The sequence below is a fragment of the Pongo pygmaeus genome, chromosome 16 (genome assembly GCF_028885625.2).
Source record: "Pongo pygmaeus isolate AG05252 chromosome 16, NHGRI_mPonPyg2-v2.0_pri, whole genome shotgun sequence".
NCBI classification, from domain to species: Eukaryota; Metazoa; Chordata; class Mammalia; order Primates; family Hominidae; genus Pongo; species Pongo pygmaeus.
In genome coordinates this window covers 60667622-60682721 of record NC_072389.2, presented here as the reverse complement: position 1 = coordinate 60682721, position 15100 = coordinate 60667622, and the positions used below count along the sequence as shown (strand labels likewise).

Genomic DNA, 15100 nt, shown 5'->3' with positions numbered 1-15100 from the left:
CACTGCTGTTGGGTAGAAGAAATTTCTTTTCTCTCATACAGGTAGAGCAGATGAAATGACTGTGATTAAATTTTAAATCTTTATTTGTTCTCTGAAGATTAATGAGCCAGAAAGTGAAGCAGTCATTTCAGATAGTTATTTTTCAAGTGTAAAATAGTGTCCTTCTCTTAAAGGACTTGTATTTTTTTTTTTCCTTATTTCTGAATCCAGGTAAGTGACTGCTCTGACTCAAGTGGGGTAACCAGAACGTTTGTGATAAATTAAGCCAAATTTAAGTATCATTTTGCAGATTTATACATAAGATATTTTTAACTCGATGTATAATGCTGTAAGAATCTGTTGAACCATATTGTTTAAGTTTTGACTTTTTGGTTAAATTTTGTTACTAATGCATATGTTTGAAAGAAAATTCAAATCAGTCAAGGATACCCTTATTGAAGCAGTAAAATTCTATAAGCGGAATTGACCATGATTTCTACCACGGGTGCTGACTTTCAGTTATAGTAATCTATAGATTAATCTTCAGAGTTATATTAATCTGTACAGATTACAGAACTGCTGTAATCTGAGTGACAATCACTTCAAAAGTTTACCATAAAATTGGATAAGTTAGTTATAAATGTTCAAGATTCAGTCTGTCTTCTAACATGCTGATAGAATTTATGGCTTATTTGTACTTACTTAGAAATGTTAATTGCATAGGACTAAAATGTTTCAAATAGGACTAAGATTGTTAGAATTTCATCCTTTGAAGGGTACACTGAGTACAAACAATTTTTGAAGCCATAAGTCAGCTCTTGATGTAATTTTACTTTTATTTTTTATTTGTTTATTTTTTTGAGACAGTCTCGCTCTGTTGCCAGGCTGGAGTGCAGTGGTGCGATCTCGGCTCACTGTAACATTTGCCTCCCGGGTTCAAGCAATTCCCCTGCCTCAGCCTCCCAAGTAGCTGGGACTACAGGTGCATGCCACCATGCCCAGCTAATTTTTGTATTTTTAGTAGAGACGGGGTTTCACCACGTTGGCCAGGATGGTCTCGATTTCTTGATCTCGTGATCCACCCACCTCAGCCTCCCAAAGTGCTGGGATTACAGGCATGAGCCACCGCACCCAGCTAATAATTTTTACCTTTTATAAAAGGTAATCTCTCTTCCTGATTCAGAAAAACCTTTAGTCCTGCAAGCTCTAGCTAATTTTCTGTCTTTTAAATTCGTCCAGCCGGGCGTGGTGGTTCACGCCTGTAATGCCAGCACTTTGGGAGGCTGGAGAGTCGCTTGAACTCAAGAGGCAGAGGTTGCAGTGAGCCGAGATTGCGCCACTGCACTCTAGTCTGGGCGACAGAGTGAGACTCCATCTCAAAAAAAAAAAAAAATCTTCCACCATGCTATAGTTCTCAATTTGATGTAGCTCTCTGCTCTGTGTTTTCTTGCATATGAACCTTGTATTTCCCAATGTTTATACTATTGAAAATACTACTGGTGGGGTGGGGGGGGGGTAAGTATCTGTAGAAGTAAAGACAAAAGCTTTTGGGGTATTATATCTTAAAGATTTAAATTCAGCTTTTAAAGCACTTGACATTTTATTTCTTCTGTTTCAAAAAAAAAAAATGTAGTCATTGAAAGAAAATCTTGCAAGGTGTTGGACACTTACTGAAGCAGAGAAGATGTCCTTTGAAACTCAGAAAACGAACCTTGCTACAGAAAATCAGTATTTAAGAGTATCCCTGGAGAAGGAAGAAAAAGCCTTATCCTCACTACAGGAAGAGTTAAACAAACTAAGAGAACAGATTAGAATATTGGAAGATAAAGGGACAAGTACTGAATTAGTTAAAGAAAATCAGAAACTTAAGCAGCATTTGGAAGAGGAAAAGCAGAAAAAACACAGCTTTCTTAGTCAAAGGGAGACTCTGTTGACAGAAGCAAAGATGCTAAAGAGGGAACTGGAGAGAGAACGACTAGTAACTACGGCTTTAAGAGGGGAACTCCAGCAGTTAAGTGGTAGTCAGTTACATGGCAAGTCAGATTCTCCCAATGTATATACTGAAAAAAAGGAAATAGCAATCTTACGGGAAAGACTCACTGAGCTGGAACGGAAGCTAACCTTCGAACAACAGCGTTCTGATTTGTGGGAAAGATTGTATGTTGAGGCAAAAGATCAAAGTGGAAAACAAGAAACGGATGGAAAAAAGAAAGTGGGCAGAGGAAACCACAGGGCTAAAAATAAGTCAAAGGAAACATTTTTGGGTTCAGTTAAGGAAACATTTGATGCCATGAAGAATTCTACCAAGGAGTTTGTGAGGCATCATAAAGAGAAAATTAAGCAGGCTAAAGAAGCTGTGAAGGAAAATCTGAAAAAATTCTCAGATTCAGTTAAATCCACTTTCAGACATTTTAAAGATACCACCAAGAATATCTTTGATGAAAAGGGTAATAAAAGATTTGGTGCTACAAAAGAAGCAGCTGAAAAACCAAGAACAGTTTTTAGTGACTATTTACATCCACAGTATAAGGCACCTACAGAAAACCATCATAATAGAGGCCCTACTATGCAAAATGATGGAAGGAAAGAAAAGCCAGTTCACTTTAAAGAATTCAGAAAAAATACAAATTCAAGGAAATGCAGTCCTGGTCATGCTTGTAGAGAAAATTCTCATTCTTTCAGAAAGGCTTGTTATGGTGTATTTGATTGTGCTCAACAAGAGTCCATTAGCCTTTTTAACACAGTGGTGAATCCTATAAGGATGGATGAATTTAGACAGATAATTCAAAGGTACATGTTAAAAGAACTGGATACTTTTTGTCACTGGAACGAACTTGATCGGTTCATCAATAAGTTTTTCCTAAACGGTGTCTTTATACATGATCAGAAGCTCTTCACTGACTTTGTTAATGATGTTAAAGATTATCTTAGAAACATGAAGGAATATCAAGTAGATAATGATGGAGTATTTGAGAAGTTGGATGAATATATATATAGACACTTCTTTGGTCACACTTTTTCCCCTCCATATGGACCCAGGTCGGTTTACATAAAACCGTGTCATTACAGTAGTTTGTAACATTTGTAGATTGGATAGCATTTTTATGATTTGATGAGTTTCTTGGAAGGTTACTGTTCCTAAGAGTTGTGCTTTATTGCCACTGAGAGAATTCAGAATAAATTGAAAGATGGAGTCTAAAAATTATTAGCTGTTACAAATGGAACATTTCATTATAACGTAATCACTTTAACTTGAGCAAATGGTTTAATTTTTATCTTAAAAATCAGTTAAGAATATATAAAATCCTACTTTGGCCAAGTTTGTTTCTTTTCATTATAGTTTATATGAAAAGATCACCTTAAGTGAAATTATTTTCCTTTAATCTTCTATGTATTTATTCACTTTCGGAAGCTAGGAGTGAGCAACACAAATTTTACTCTGAAGTCAGAAGAGCTCATATATAATAATTCTAATGTCCCACCTATTTTCACTTGTCCATTCCGTGTACCAGCTTAGTTATGATACTTAGTCACATAATTATCTTTGATAAAGGTCGGGGCACAAAGAGGCAAACTGAGCAAGTCAAATTCTAATGTGTGTACCTCATAATAATTTTTTATCCATTTTCATCTTTATATTCTGTAACATGAAACTTACCTAATCTTCAAATGTTAGCTTCACTTTTTACCTTTGAAATACTTAATCTTTCTGAATAAATATAATGTGTCTATAAAATAATGAGACTGATTCTGGTGTCTTTAGTCATTAAGCAGGTATCTAGTCCTATAATGAACAAAGGTGAGGCTGCCTTGAGGAGACAAGTGAAAAATTTTTGCTTCAAAGGAGCTCACAAGCTGAGTAAATAAATGAAATTAAGGTATGGGGGCATGGTGGCCTCAGGCTGTCTGGAGATGTTTGGAAAGGCTTCTTGAGTGAGGTGGCCTTTGAACTGAACTTAGTTTTTAAAGTAGCTTTTGGAAGAGAAATGAGGATTTGCTATGCAGACAGGGAAGGGAATTTCACTTAAAAGGAAAGTCATTTGGAGATGTGAAGATACTGCTTTAAGGAAGCAGGGTAGAGCTGGAGGATAAGAGATGCACACCATGAAGGGCCCCATTTTATGCTAAAGGTTTTGTCCTGTAGGACATGGAGAACTTCTGAAGAATTTTCAAGGCGGGTGGGATAAGATTATATTGTATTTTAGATTACAGTAGTCCCCCCTTATCTTCAGGATATATGTTCCAAGACCCCCAGTGGATGCTGGAAACCAGGGATAGAACATAATTCTGTATAATGCATGAATTTCTTTTTCCTTCTTTACAATCTCACACATAGGTTTGTTCTTACCATAGATCTTACCAATCTCAGCATACTTTGTTTCTCTTATTGAGAACCTTCACCCTTTCACTTAAAGGAGGCACTTTATAGCTTCTCTTTGGCATATCCAAATGCCAGCATCACTATTGTATTTTGGGGTCATTATTAAGTTACTTAATCATCCTTAATAATCGTTATCTTAGGGATACTTGAACACAAGCACTGTGGTAGGATAACAGTATATCTGATTAACAGACTGCTACTAGGTGATTAGTGGGTGGGTAGTGTAAATACATGACAAAAGGATGATTCACATCCCATTTGGGATGGAGCAGAACTGCATTATTTCATCACATTACCCAGAACAGGCATATAGTTGAAAACTTATGAATTTTTTCTTTTTTTAATTATTTGAGATGGAATCTCGCTTTGTCAGCCAGGCTGGAGTGCAGTGACATGATCTCAGCTCACTGCAACCTCTGTCTCCTGGGTTCAGGTGATTCTCCCTAGTCTCCCAAGTAGCTGGGACTATAGGCGCGTGCCACCACACCCAGCTAATTTTCTTATTTTTAGTAGAGACGGGGTTTCACCATGTTGGCCAGGCTGTTCTTGAAATCCTGACCTCAAGTGATCCACACATCTCCACCTCCCAAAGTGCTGGGATTACAGTCGTGAGCCACTGTGCCCCGCCTAAAACTGATGAATTATTTCTGAAATTTTCTATTTAACATTTTCAGACCACAGTTGACCACAGGTAACCGAAACCTCAATCACAGAAAGTAAAGCCGTGGATAAGGCGGGACTAATGTATTGGTAGCAGCCTAGAGGATTGATGGGAAAGGTGTGAAGCTAGAAGGTGGTCAATACAATACAGACATGAGCTGATGAGCATCTAAACTGGGACAATAGTAGTAGGAGAGGAAAGCAGAAAACATTTGGAAAATAGTAACATTGATATTTCTTGTGAAGGAAAAGTAGAAAGTAACATTGACTTCTAGATTTCTGGGTTGGGTCATTTGTTGGATAGTAGTACCACTGAGATAGGGAATTCAAGGTTTGGGGCAAGGGTAATTGGAGATGAGAATTGTGTTTGGAGGTAACTACTGATATTCAAGTGGAGAGGGTTAGTTGGCAGTTCTATGGTCATCTCTTTTGCCGAGACTATATTTATCAGACTCCTGGGAGAGCACCAACATCTATGGGGTTGTAGGGAAGGCTAAGGACAAGAGTGGGGAGTGATACCATGAAAATCCAAAAGCCATCTCAAGTAAAAGGAATAAATGTGTCACGCTTTTTAAAAAGTTGATGTGCGGAAAATGTTTTCTTGGCTTGGAAACTGGGTGGCCAGGGGATGACAGTATGGACTTCCAGTGAAGTAGTGACGGAAGCCTGATCGTAGACATTGAGGAAAGCGGTGTAGGTGTTGTGAGCTTTTGCTGTTAAGAGAAAGTTGAGACTTTTGTTTTGCTTTGTTTGTGAGAGATGTGTATGTATTTCTGCTGAGTGATAACGCCAACGGGGAGGGACTGATTTTTATAGGAAAGGAGGAAAAATAATGGAAACACATCTCATTATTTTATTGTCACATTTCTTTGTTATCTTTTGAGTGTTTCCCCTTTTTGCCAGTAGAGTTATTGTCTATTTTTTCTTTCTATAGGACAAAAAAACTAATACAGACTCCTTTATTTTTATATGGATATACTAGGATTGTAATTCAGATATTTAGTATCTTTTTTCAGTGTTCAGATAATAGATTAATGGAGAAAACATTTAAAATTGTTTTAAATTTAAATACATTGAACTCTAACATAGATGAAAAATGTGTTTACTGCTTTCAGTCGACCTGATAAAAAGCAACGTATGGTAAATATTGAAAACTCCAGGCATCGAAAACAAGAGCAGAAGCACCTTCAGCCACAGCCTTATAAAAGGGAAGGTAAATGGCATAAATATGGTCGCACTAATGGAAGACAAATGGCAAATCTTGAAATAGAATTGGGGCAATTACCTTTTGATCCTCAATACTGATTCACAATTGAGTTAAATTAGACAACTGTAAAAGAAAAATATATGCTTTGTATAATGTTTGGTATTGAAACTAATGAAATTACCAAGATGACAGTGTCTTTTCTTTTGTTTCTGAGTATCAGTTTGATAACTTTATATTATTACTCAGAATCATTAGTTAAAAGCCTACTAACCTGCATTTTCGTGTAGCTTCATTGAATTTTTTTTGACACTGGAAATGTTCAACTGTAGTTTTATTAAGGAAGCCAGGCATGCAACAGATTTTGTGCATGAATGAGACTTCCTTTCAGTGTAAGAGCTTAAAGCAAGCTCAATCATACATGACAAAGTGTAATTAACACTGATGTTTGGGTTAAATTTGCAGCAAAGCTTGAGAAAAGTACATTGTTCTGGAATTTCATCATTAACATTTTATAATCTTACACTCACTTCTTGTCTTTTTGTGGGTTCAAGAGCCCTCTGACTTGTGAAGAATTTGCTGCCCTCTTAGGAGCTTGCTGACTTGTTTTCATGTGAAATTTTTTGCACATCTGAATATCGTGGAAGAAACAATAAAACTACACCATGAGGAAAACTAAAGGTCTTTATTTAAAATCTAGCATTGTATTAACATGTAATTTTATACTATGTGGTATTTTATACATTTCCTCAGTAGTGATATTTGGTAAAGCAGTTCATACAGCTTTTTTCTAAGTTCCATGAATCTTACCCAGTGTTTACCGAAGTATTTAAGCAGCATCTGAATATTTCCACCCAGCAAAGTTAATTTATCTCGGAAAGTTCAGAATTTCATCTTCGTGTTGAATTTCCCTTTTAACTTCCGTTCATAGACATATACGTGACTTCCAATTCGACCCTCCGGCAAGTGAGTGTGGAAGAAAACAGCAGTTCTGTTATAATTGCTTGAAATTAGGAAAGCGCTTATTTCCTAGAAGCAAATAAATGTTAAAGTAAATAAAGGCTACATTTTGCTGAGTACTGTTTCAGTCAATTTTAGAATTGCCTATTCTAATTGCTCTCTACAACTTTTTGCTTAATGAAAAAATTAACTTATAGGAAGTAAAATACCTTGATAGTTACAGAACTGGGGCTTATTTTGACTGGAGAAAAGACTAATTATGAAATGTGGGTTGAAACAGACCGTAAAAAGGTTATATTATCTATTTACCCGAGGGTTTCCTAAACTTGGGGTAAAATTAAAATACTGAGTTTTCCTCTTTTTCATGTTTACTTACCTCTTCCAAAATGCTGAAGGTGATCAAGTGAGTAGGCAATGATGCCTCATCATGAAACTCTCTATGTAACCAGTTTAAGGGATTTAGGTAAAATACATCTGCTTCATCAAGATAGTGACTTTTTCCAGTCAGGTCTGGGGGACACTGGAGAAATCTCATGGGAAGTGGGCAGTGAACATGGCTATGAAAAGAAAAGTTACCATAATAAATACAAGTAAAACATGAAAGTTTTCATTAGTCTTAAGATATGTCATTTATACTTAGCAAAATGTGAAATCTGAATCCGTAAACTGTGTTGCAGTTAAGTGAAGAAGCAAGCCTTTAACTCATTTTCTCAAAGATAAAGAACATGATTCTCATACCATGTACCTATGCAGCAACAGCAGTATAACCTATAAGCCCAAACTAATGCATAGAAGTCCATTTCAAGGAGGGAAGTAGGTCAGTAGGGGGACTAAACATTCTGTAGCACTGGTATTCTGTTCCAGAAACATAAATGGTCCTCAGGACCAGGTAAGTTAACTTAATAGGAGAGTAATTCTCCATAGGTGTATTTGATAAAGTAGGAAACTGTGGTCATAATCAGAAAGGATTCTTTCTCTCTTCCCTTTCTGCTCTGATAGGGGATGGATCACATGCTTACATGGCAAGTTTTTTTTTTTTTTGAGACAAGAGTTTTGCTGTCGTCACCCAGGCTGGAGTGCAATGGCGCAATCTCAGGTCACTGCAACCTCCACCTCCCAGCAATTCTCCTGTCTCAGCCTCCCGAGTAGCTGGGATTATAGGCGCCTGCCAACCACACCTGGCTGATTTTTGTATTTTTTAGTAGAGACGGGGTTTTACCATGTTGGCCAGGCTGGTCCTGAACTCCTAACCTCAGGTGATCCACCCGCCTCGGCCTTCCAAAGTGCTGGGATTACAGGTGTGAGCCAGCACGCCCAGCCACATGGCAAGTTTGAAGTGTTTTTTTTTTTTTTTCCCCTTATATATTTATGTAAGATTGAGAAGTAGAGAGCAACATATGTCCATTGATTAACATCCAAATAAGTAATGGTTTTACTGTGGCATAGAAAGACTAGAGTAGGCCGGGCACAGTGGCTTATGCCTGTAATCCCAGAACTTTTTGGGAGGCCGAGGCATGTGGATCACTGGAGGTCAGGAGTTCAAGACCAGCCTGGCCAACATGGTGAAACCCTGTGTCTACTAAAAGTACAAAAATTAGCTGGGCATGGTGGCATGTGCCTGTAGTTCCAGCTACTCAGAAGGCTGAGGCAGGACAATTTCTTGAACCCAGAAGACGGAGGTTGCAGTGAGCTGAGATCATATGCCACTGCACTCCAGCCTGGGCAACAGAGCAAGAGTCTGTCTCAAAAACAAAAAAAAGATTAGAGTATAAAAAAGATGGATTCATTTCTAATACCAGTTATGACAATTTAAGCCAGTTACTTAGGTCATGCAAAAAGCCATGTTTATAATTGCCTTAGGAAAAATTAAACCTCACTGATACAAACATTTAAAATTTCCAGTTAGAAATGAAGTTAATAATTATGCAGGAGGTTTTATTTATGAAATGCATACAAATTAAATGTACACAAGACCTAATAGTGACTTATTTATTGGAAATGAAGGTCTTGTTTCAAAGGGAAGCAGAAATTCCTCAGAAAAAGCTGCCGACCTACTCTAGTCTTTCTACACCACAGTAAAGCCATTACTTATTTGGATGTTAATCAATGGACATATGTTGCTCTCTACTTCCAAGTCTGATGCAAAATAGGCATCAGACTTTCCTCTCTTGTGTGCTTTGAAAAGGTGTGGAGAACTTGGTGAACTATTCAAAGCCTAAGACATCAACTGATTATAATTAAGTATAAAGAACATCTTGGTACCTCTAGGATTCCTGTTCTCCGCAGTATTATCCCTAATGTGAGCACGGAGAAAGAATGTCCCTTTTTCAGCCACATATACATATAGTAGGGAATCCTCAAGTTGAAAGGATACTTGATGTCTTCCATTTAGCCTGTGGTTTTTGCTAGGATCTCCATTTTTCTAAACTGTATATTAATTACTGGCATTAATGATTAGTTAAATAGGAGTATTCCAAGTGTTAAATTCCCCTAAAATGATAACCACAGTGATTAAATTAGTTGAACGTGCATAGGAAACATTAACTCCAGATTGTTTAAAGCCAGATTGAGTTAAATAGTTATTTATTTATTTATTTATTTATTTATTTTTATTTATTTATTTATTTTTAGGCAGAGTCTCGCTCTGTCGCCCAGGTTGGAGTGCAGTGGTACGACCTCAGCTCACTGCAACCTCCGCCTCCCGAGTAGCTAGGACTACAGGCATGCGCCACAACACCTGGCTAATTTTTTTTTTGTATTTTAGTAGAGTCAGGGGTTCACCATGTGGCCCAGGCTAGTCTCAAGCTCCTGAGCTCGGGCAGTCTGCCCACCTCAGCCTCACAAAGTGCTAGGATTACAGGCGTGAGCCACCACGCCCAGCCTGGTATATAATTTTCTGTGGGAAATCTGGCTCCTTTGCCCCTGTACCATTACTGGGTAATTGGTAACTAATACAGCTGCCTGAAATACAAGCACAGGACCAAATGGACGTCTTTTTAAAGGCCATACATACTTGAGGCAATTTTAGTATATTTCCCAGAAACACTTAATTCAAGCATTAGAATATCATCTAGTCGCATTCCCTAATTTTTACAGGCGAGACAGCTGATGTCCAAAGAGATTAAAAATCTAGTTTAAGGCTGGGCATGGTGGCTCACGCCTATAATCCCAGCGCTTTGGGGAGGCTGAGGTGGGTGGATCACCTGAGGTCGGGAGTTCGAGATCAGCCTGACCAACATGGAGAAACCCCGTCTCTAATAAAAATACAAAATTAGCCGGGCGTGGTGGCACATGCCTGTGATCTTAGCTACTCAGGAGGCTGAGGCAGGAGAATCGCTTGAACCCGGGAGGCAGAGGTTGTAGTGAGCCAAGATCGCACCATTGCACTCCAGCCTGGGCAACAGGAGCAAAACTCCATCTAAAAAAAAAAAAAAAAAAAAAAAGTCTAGTTTAAGATGTGGGCAATAATCCAGTAGTAAATCTGGACTAAAATCCATGTTGTTTTTTTTTTTGAGACAGTCTTGCTCTGTTGCCCAGGCTGGAGTGCAGTGGTGCAATCTCGGCTCACTGCAAGCTCCGCCTCCCAGGTTCACGCCATTCTCCTGCCTCAGCCTCCCGAGTAGCTGGGACTACAGGGGCCCGCCACCACGCCCGGCTAATTTTTTGTATTTTTAGTAGAGACGGGGTTACACCGGGTTAGCCAGGATGGTCTCGATCTTCTGACCTCGTGATCCACCCGCCTTGGCCTCCTAAAGTGCTGGGATTACAGGTGTGAGCCACCGCACCCGGCCTAAAATCCATGTTTTAAGATTAATTCAAATTGTGTAAAGATGTATCACAGAGATTTGTAGTAAGGTAAGTAATACATGAGTTTACTAAGAAGACTATGAGATACCTACAAATTGTTTTATACTGATTTAAATCAGAATTAAGTGTAAGTAAATTTTTTTAAAGAATAATAAAGTTTACGGCCGAGCGCTGTGGCTCACGCCTGTAATCCCAGCACTTTGGGAGGCCGAGGCAGGCGGATCACAAGGTCAGGAGATCGAGACCATCCTGGCTAACACGGTGAAACCCCATCTCTACTAAAAATAGAAAAAATTAGCCGGGCGTGGTGGCAGGCACCTGTGGTCCCAGCTACTCGGGAGGCTGAGGCAGGAGAATGGCGTGAATCCGGGAGGCGGAACTCGCAGTGAGCCGAGATTGTGCCACTGCACTCCAGCCTGGGCAACAGAGCAGACTCCGTCTCAAAAAAAAAAAGAAAAAGTTTATTTAAAACATTTTCTTTGACACAGTTCAAGTGGTTTTTAAAATCCATCAGTGATAAATATAAGTGGGAGTTTAAAATTTATCATTTGATCAATGACCAATTAATTCAAATCCAGGAATCTGAAAGGGAATTTTAAAGTAGTCAGTTTCAGTTTCTTAACAGCATATAGTGGAACATCTTTTATTACCTGTAATAAGGAGTAGAGTGGCAAGGCATCATTATGAATATTGAAGCTGAAGATTCACTGGGATTGTTGTAACAAACTTTTTGAATATGACTCATGACATCAAGAGTACCTCGTTGATGAACTAAACCAGTATAAAGGGCGAGGAACAAATTTGATAAAAACAGGAAACTTAGAGCTGGTTTCTTCCATGTTTTCAGGTGGGTTAATGAGTATCCTATATGAAGATAGACATATTGAACCTTAACACTGACAATCTTTTGTTATGTTAACTGCAAATACATCTGTAATTTTTAATGGAAATAGCAAAAACTGTAATACTGTTATAGACAAATAAGAAATAAGCAATAAGTCATATCTCTGACCATTCACTATTGTCATCTAGGTCTTGACTTTTTCTAGTAAAAGGTACTGAAGTATAGTGGAAAGATTATGGTTATGGAGTCCAACAGGTCCAGATTTGAATTCCAGTTCTAGCACAAGTTGTTTTACTTTGCTGATCATTGGGATAATAGTACCTTATTCAACTGTTAGAAAAAATGTCCAGTGACTGCCCTGGTACATAGTAGTTGCTAAATAAATAGGACTTTTAATTATTCCATTTACCCTACCTCTTTAATCCCCCAAGCACTAATAATTGGTATTTTAGTATGTAATACGAGTTTCAATAATGTGTCCTCGTAGGAAAATAAGCCATTGGGCACCTGGGAGATTTTCCATAAGTATATGAGTGGAAGAAAAGGTGCTATGTCTTACTTTTTTTTTTCCCACAACAGCGGGAAATTTTGTTTTCCCACTACAGTCAGGCAATTTGGAGATGCTGAACAATTTTTCTTTTTTGATTTATGAAAGGGATTATTCTGTGGGGCAAAACAAAACAAAAAACCCAAAGGAAAAAGCCAAGTAGAATGAATAGACGGGTATAAAAGGATAAGTAAAAGTCTCTCTCCCCTCTGATAGTCCTTTTCTTCAGCAACAGCCACTATTAATGGACATATTAGGATCTACTGAGAATACCAAGAACAGGCCTTTCCACTGGAAAAGATTAAGCTTATTAGTAAGCATGACATTTTGTTCATAATTTACATACACTCTTTTTATAGAACTAGATAATAGTTCTTTTTGAACTTGGGTATTCTTCATCCAAACCTTGGTTTGCCCAAAATGTTAGTACAATACTCGATGGGACCAAGGCAGTGTTTTTTATTTTGTTCCTCCTATGAATATGTTAATAACATCCACAGTTCATACCTCATGAGTTGGAATATCACATATCCATGTCACCTAGTACTTTTTAATCTACTTGAAATAGTTCTGATTAAAGAATAATCTGAAAAGTGGTGTGGTGAAAAATGTAGCAAGAATAAGAAAACTAAGCCTATCACTTAAATCTACATTTATAAGATGTTTGAAATGGTAAAATGAGGAACCTACTAAAAGGAATGATAATTAGAATTAGCTTTATTTGAAATAAAATAGCTGAGATGAGAGGATTGCTTGAGGCCAGGAGTTCAAGACCAGCCTGGGCAACATAGTGAGACTCCATTTAAAATAAAAAAAATTAGCCAGGCGTGATAGTGCGCACCTGTAGATCCAGCTACTGGGAAGGCTGAGGCAGGAGGTTCACCTGTGCTCATGAGTTTGAGGGCACAGTGAGCTATGACCACGCCACTGCACTCCAGCCTGGGTGACACCCTGTCTCTACGAAAATAAAAATGAATAAAATAGGGCCAGGTGCGGTAGCTCACACCTGTAATCCCAGTACTTTGGGAGGCCAAGGCAGGCAGATCACTTGAGGTCAGGAGTTCAAGACCAGCCTGGCCAACAGAGGTGAAACCCCATCTCTACTAAAATATAAAAATTAGCCGGGCGTGGTGTCAGAGGTTGCAGTGAGCCGAGATCACGCCACTGCACTCCAGCCTGGGCAACAGAGTGAAACTGTCTCAAAATAAATAAAAAAATAGGATTCTAAAAGTTCAACCATCTGTAATAACCCCAATCACAGACACAGCAGATCCCCAAATATAAGTTGAAGCACTTAACTTGGGTTGGTAGGCTAAAACAACATCTATTTTAGTAGGCTCAAATACAAAAAGCTACATTAAAGCCTTGTCTTTGTCTGTACTGCTATAATGGAATACCTGAGGCTGGCTAATTTATATTTACTTGGCTCATGGTCCTGCAGGTTGTACAAGAAGCATCCACTGGTGAGGGCTTCAGGCTGCTTCCACTCATGGCAGAGGTGAAGGGGAGTCAGTTTGTGCAGAGATCACATGGTGAGAGAGCAGAAGCAAGAAAGTGGAAGGTGCCAGGCTCTTTTTTACAGCCAGCACTCGGGGGAACTCTCATGGAACCTAATATAAGGAGAACTCAATTATTACCCCAGGATGGTGCCAAGCCATTCATGAAGGCTCCACCCCCATGATCGAAGCACCTCCCATTAGGCCTCACCTCCAACAGTGGGGATCAAATTTCAACATAAGGTTTAGGGGACAAACGTCCAAACTACAGCAAGGCCCTAGAAGATACAATTTGTTCTCAATTATTTGAAGATACTTATAAGGTGAGCATGTGTAAAGTGATTCACTTATTAATAATTTGTTCATTCAAGGCCGGGGGCGGTGGCTCACGCCTGTAATCCCAGCACTTTGGGAGGCCAAGGTGGGCAGATCACGAGGTGAAGAGATCGAGACCATCCTGGCCAACATCGTGAAACCCCATCTCTACTAAAAATACAGAAATTAGCTGGGTGTGGAGGCGTGTGCCTGTAGTCCCAGCTGAGGCAGGCTGAAGCAGCAGAATCACTTGAACCTGGCAGGCATAGGTTGCAGTGAGTTGAGATCGTGCCACTGCACTCCAGCCTGGTGACAGAGCGAGATGCCGTCTCAAAAAAAAAAAAAAAAAAAATGGCACTAGGAATACAACAGTACAGGTGGGTGACACAAAATGGGAATACTTGGTGATCAAGACTGTGAAAATAGCACTCTGGGTAGAATGCTGGAAGATAACATGCTTGTGTTTCCAGCATCTTCAGTACTGGTGAGACAGAGCGTCTCTTAAGCTAGGTAATGCTTGCCTTACATGATGGTGATTTTAACTCTCTGAGCTTAGCTCATTTTAGGATGGATCATTTTAGTGAGAACTGAATCTCCATATTACTTAGAGAAGTAATATAAAGAAAATGCTGGGAAGAGAAGGAACAGCTGAACACTGCCAGAGAGAGTCAGGTGATAGCTTAGTTTTCTTGGGGACAGTGGATACTGAAACAGTTGCCATTCAAAGTTGTCTTCAACAGTGTTATGGATCAGATGAGCTTTTGTGGAATATTCTAGGAGCCTTACTACATGTCACAGTATTATTTCTAAGAAAAAAATATTTCAGGTTCCAACTTAAAAATGAAGTTTGGGGATAAAACCTTATTTAAAATAGAACTGTCTTTATGATTATTATTGTTATTTTTTT

General features: G+C 38.7%; 3 protein-coding genes across 7 annotated transcripts in view; 2 read left to right on the top strand and 1 right to left on the bottom strand.

Annotated features, from left to right (window-relative positions):
* The window catches only part of CCPG1 (cell cycle progression 1), a 55731-nt gene extending 48431 nt beyond the window's left edge, over positions 1–7300 (top strand). For 4 of the 5 annotated variants that reach the window (XM_063652638.1, XM_063652639.1, XM_054451955.2 and 1 more), the window contains 2 exons: positions 1613–3018; positions 6136–7300. In XM_063652638.1, coding sequence (XP_063508708.1) covers positions 1613–3018; positions 6136–6325 — 1596 coding nt within the window. In that variant the 3' untranslated portion in view covers positions 6326–7300. The remainder of the gene's footprint in view (positions 1–1612; positions 3019–6135) is intronic. The other variant, XM_063652640.1, reaches the window with a different exon arrangement.
* The window catches only part of PIGBOS1 (PIGB opposite strand 1), a 39196-nt gene continuing 30307 nt past the window's right edge, over positions 6212–15100 (top strand). The window contains exon 1 of the mRNA XM_054451971.2: positions 6212–6233. The gene's annotated coding sequence lies outside the window, so the exon portion shown is untranslated. The remainder of the gene's footprint in view (positions 6234–15100) is intronic.
* Positions 6891–15100, bottom strand: part of PIGB (phosphatidylinositol glycan anchor biosynthesis class B) — a 36591-nt gene continuing 28381 nt past the window's right edge. The window contains exons 10-12 of the mRNA XM_054451960.1: positions 11642–11855; positions 7561–7741; positions 6891–7253 (exon numbers count right to left, since the gene is read on the bottom strand). Of these exons, the coding sequence (XP_054307935.1) occupies positions 7107–7253; positions 7561–7741; positions 11642–11855 (542 nt within the window). The 3' untranslated portion in view covers positions 6891–7106. The remainder of the gene's footprint in view (positions 7254–7560; positions 7742–11641; positions 11856–15100) is intronic.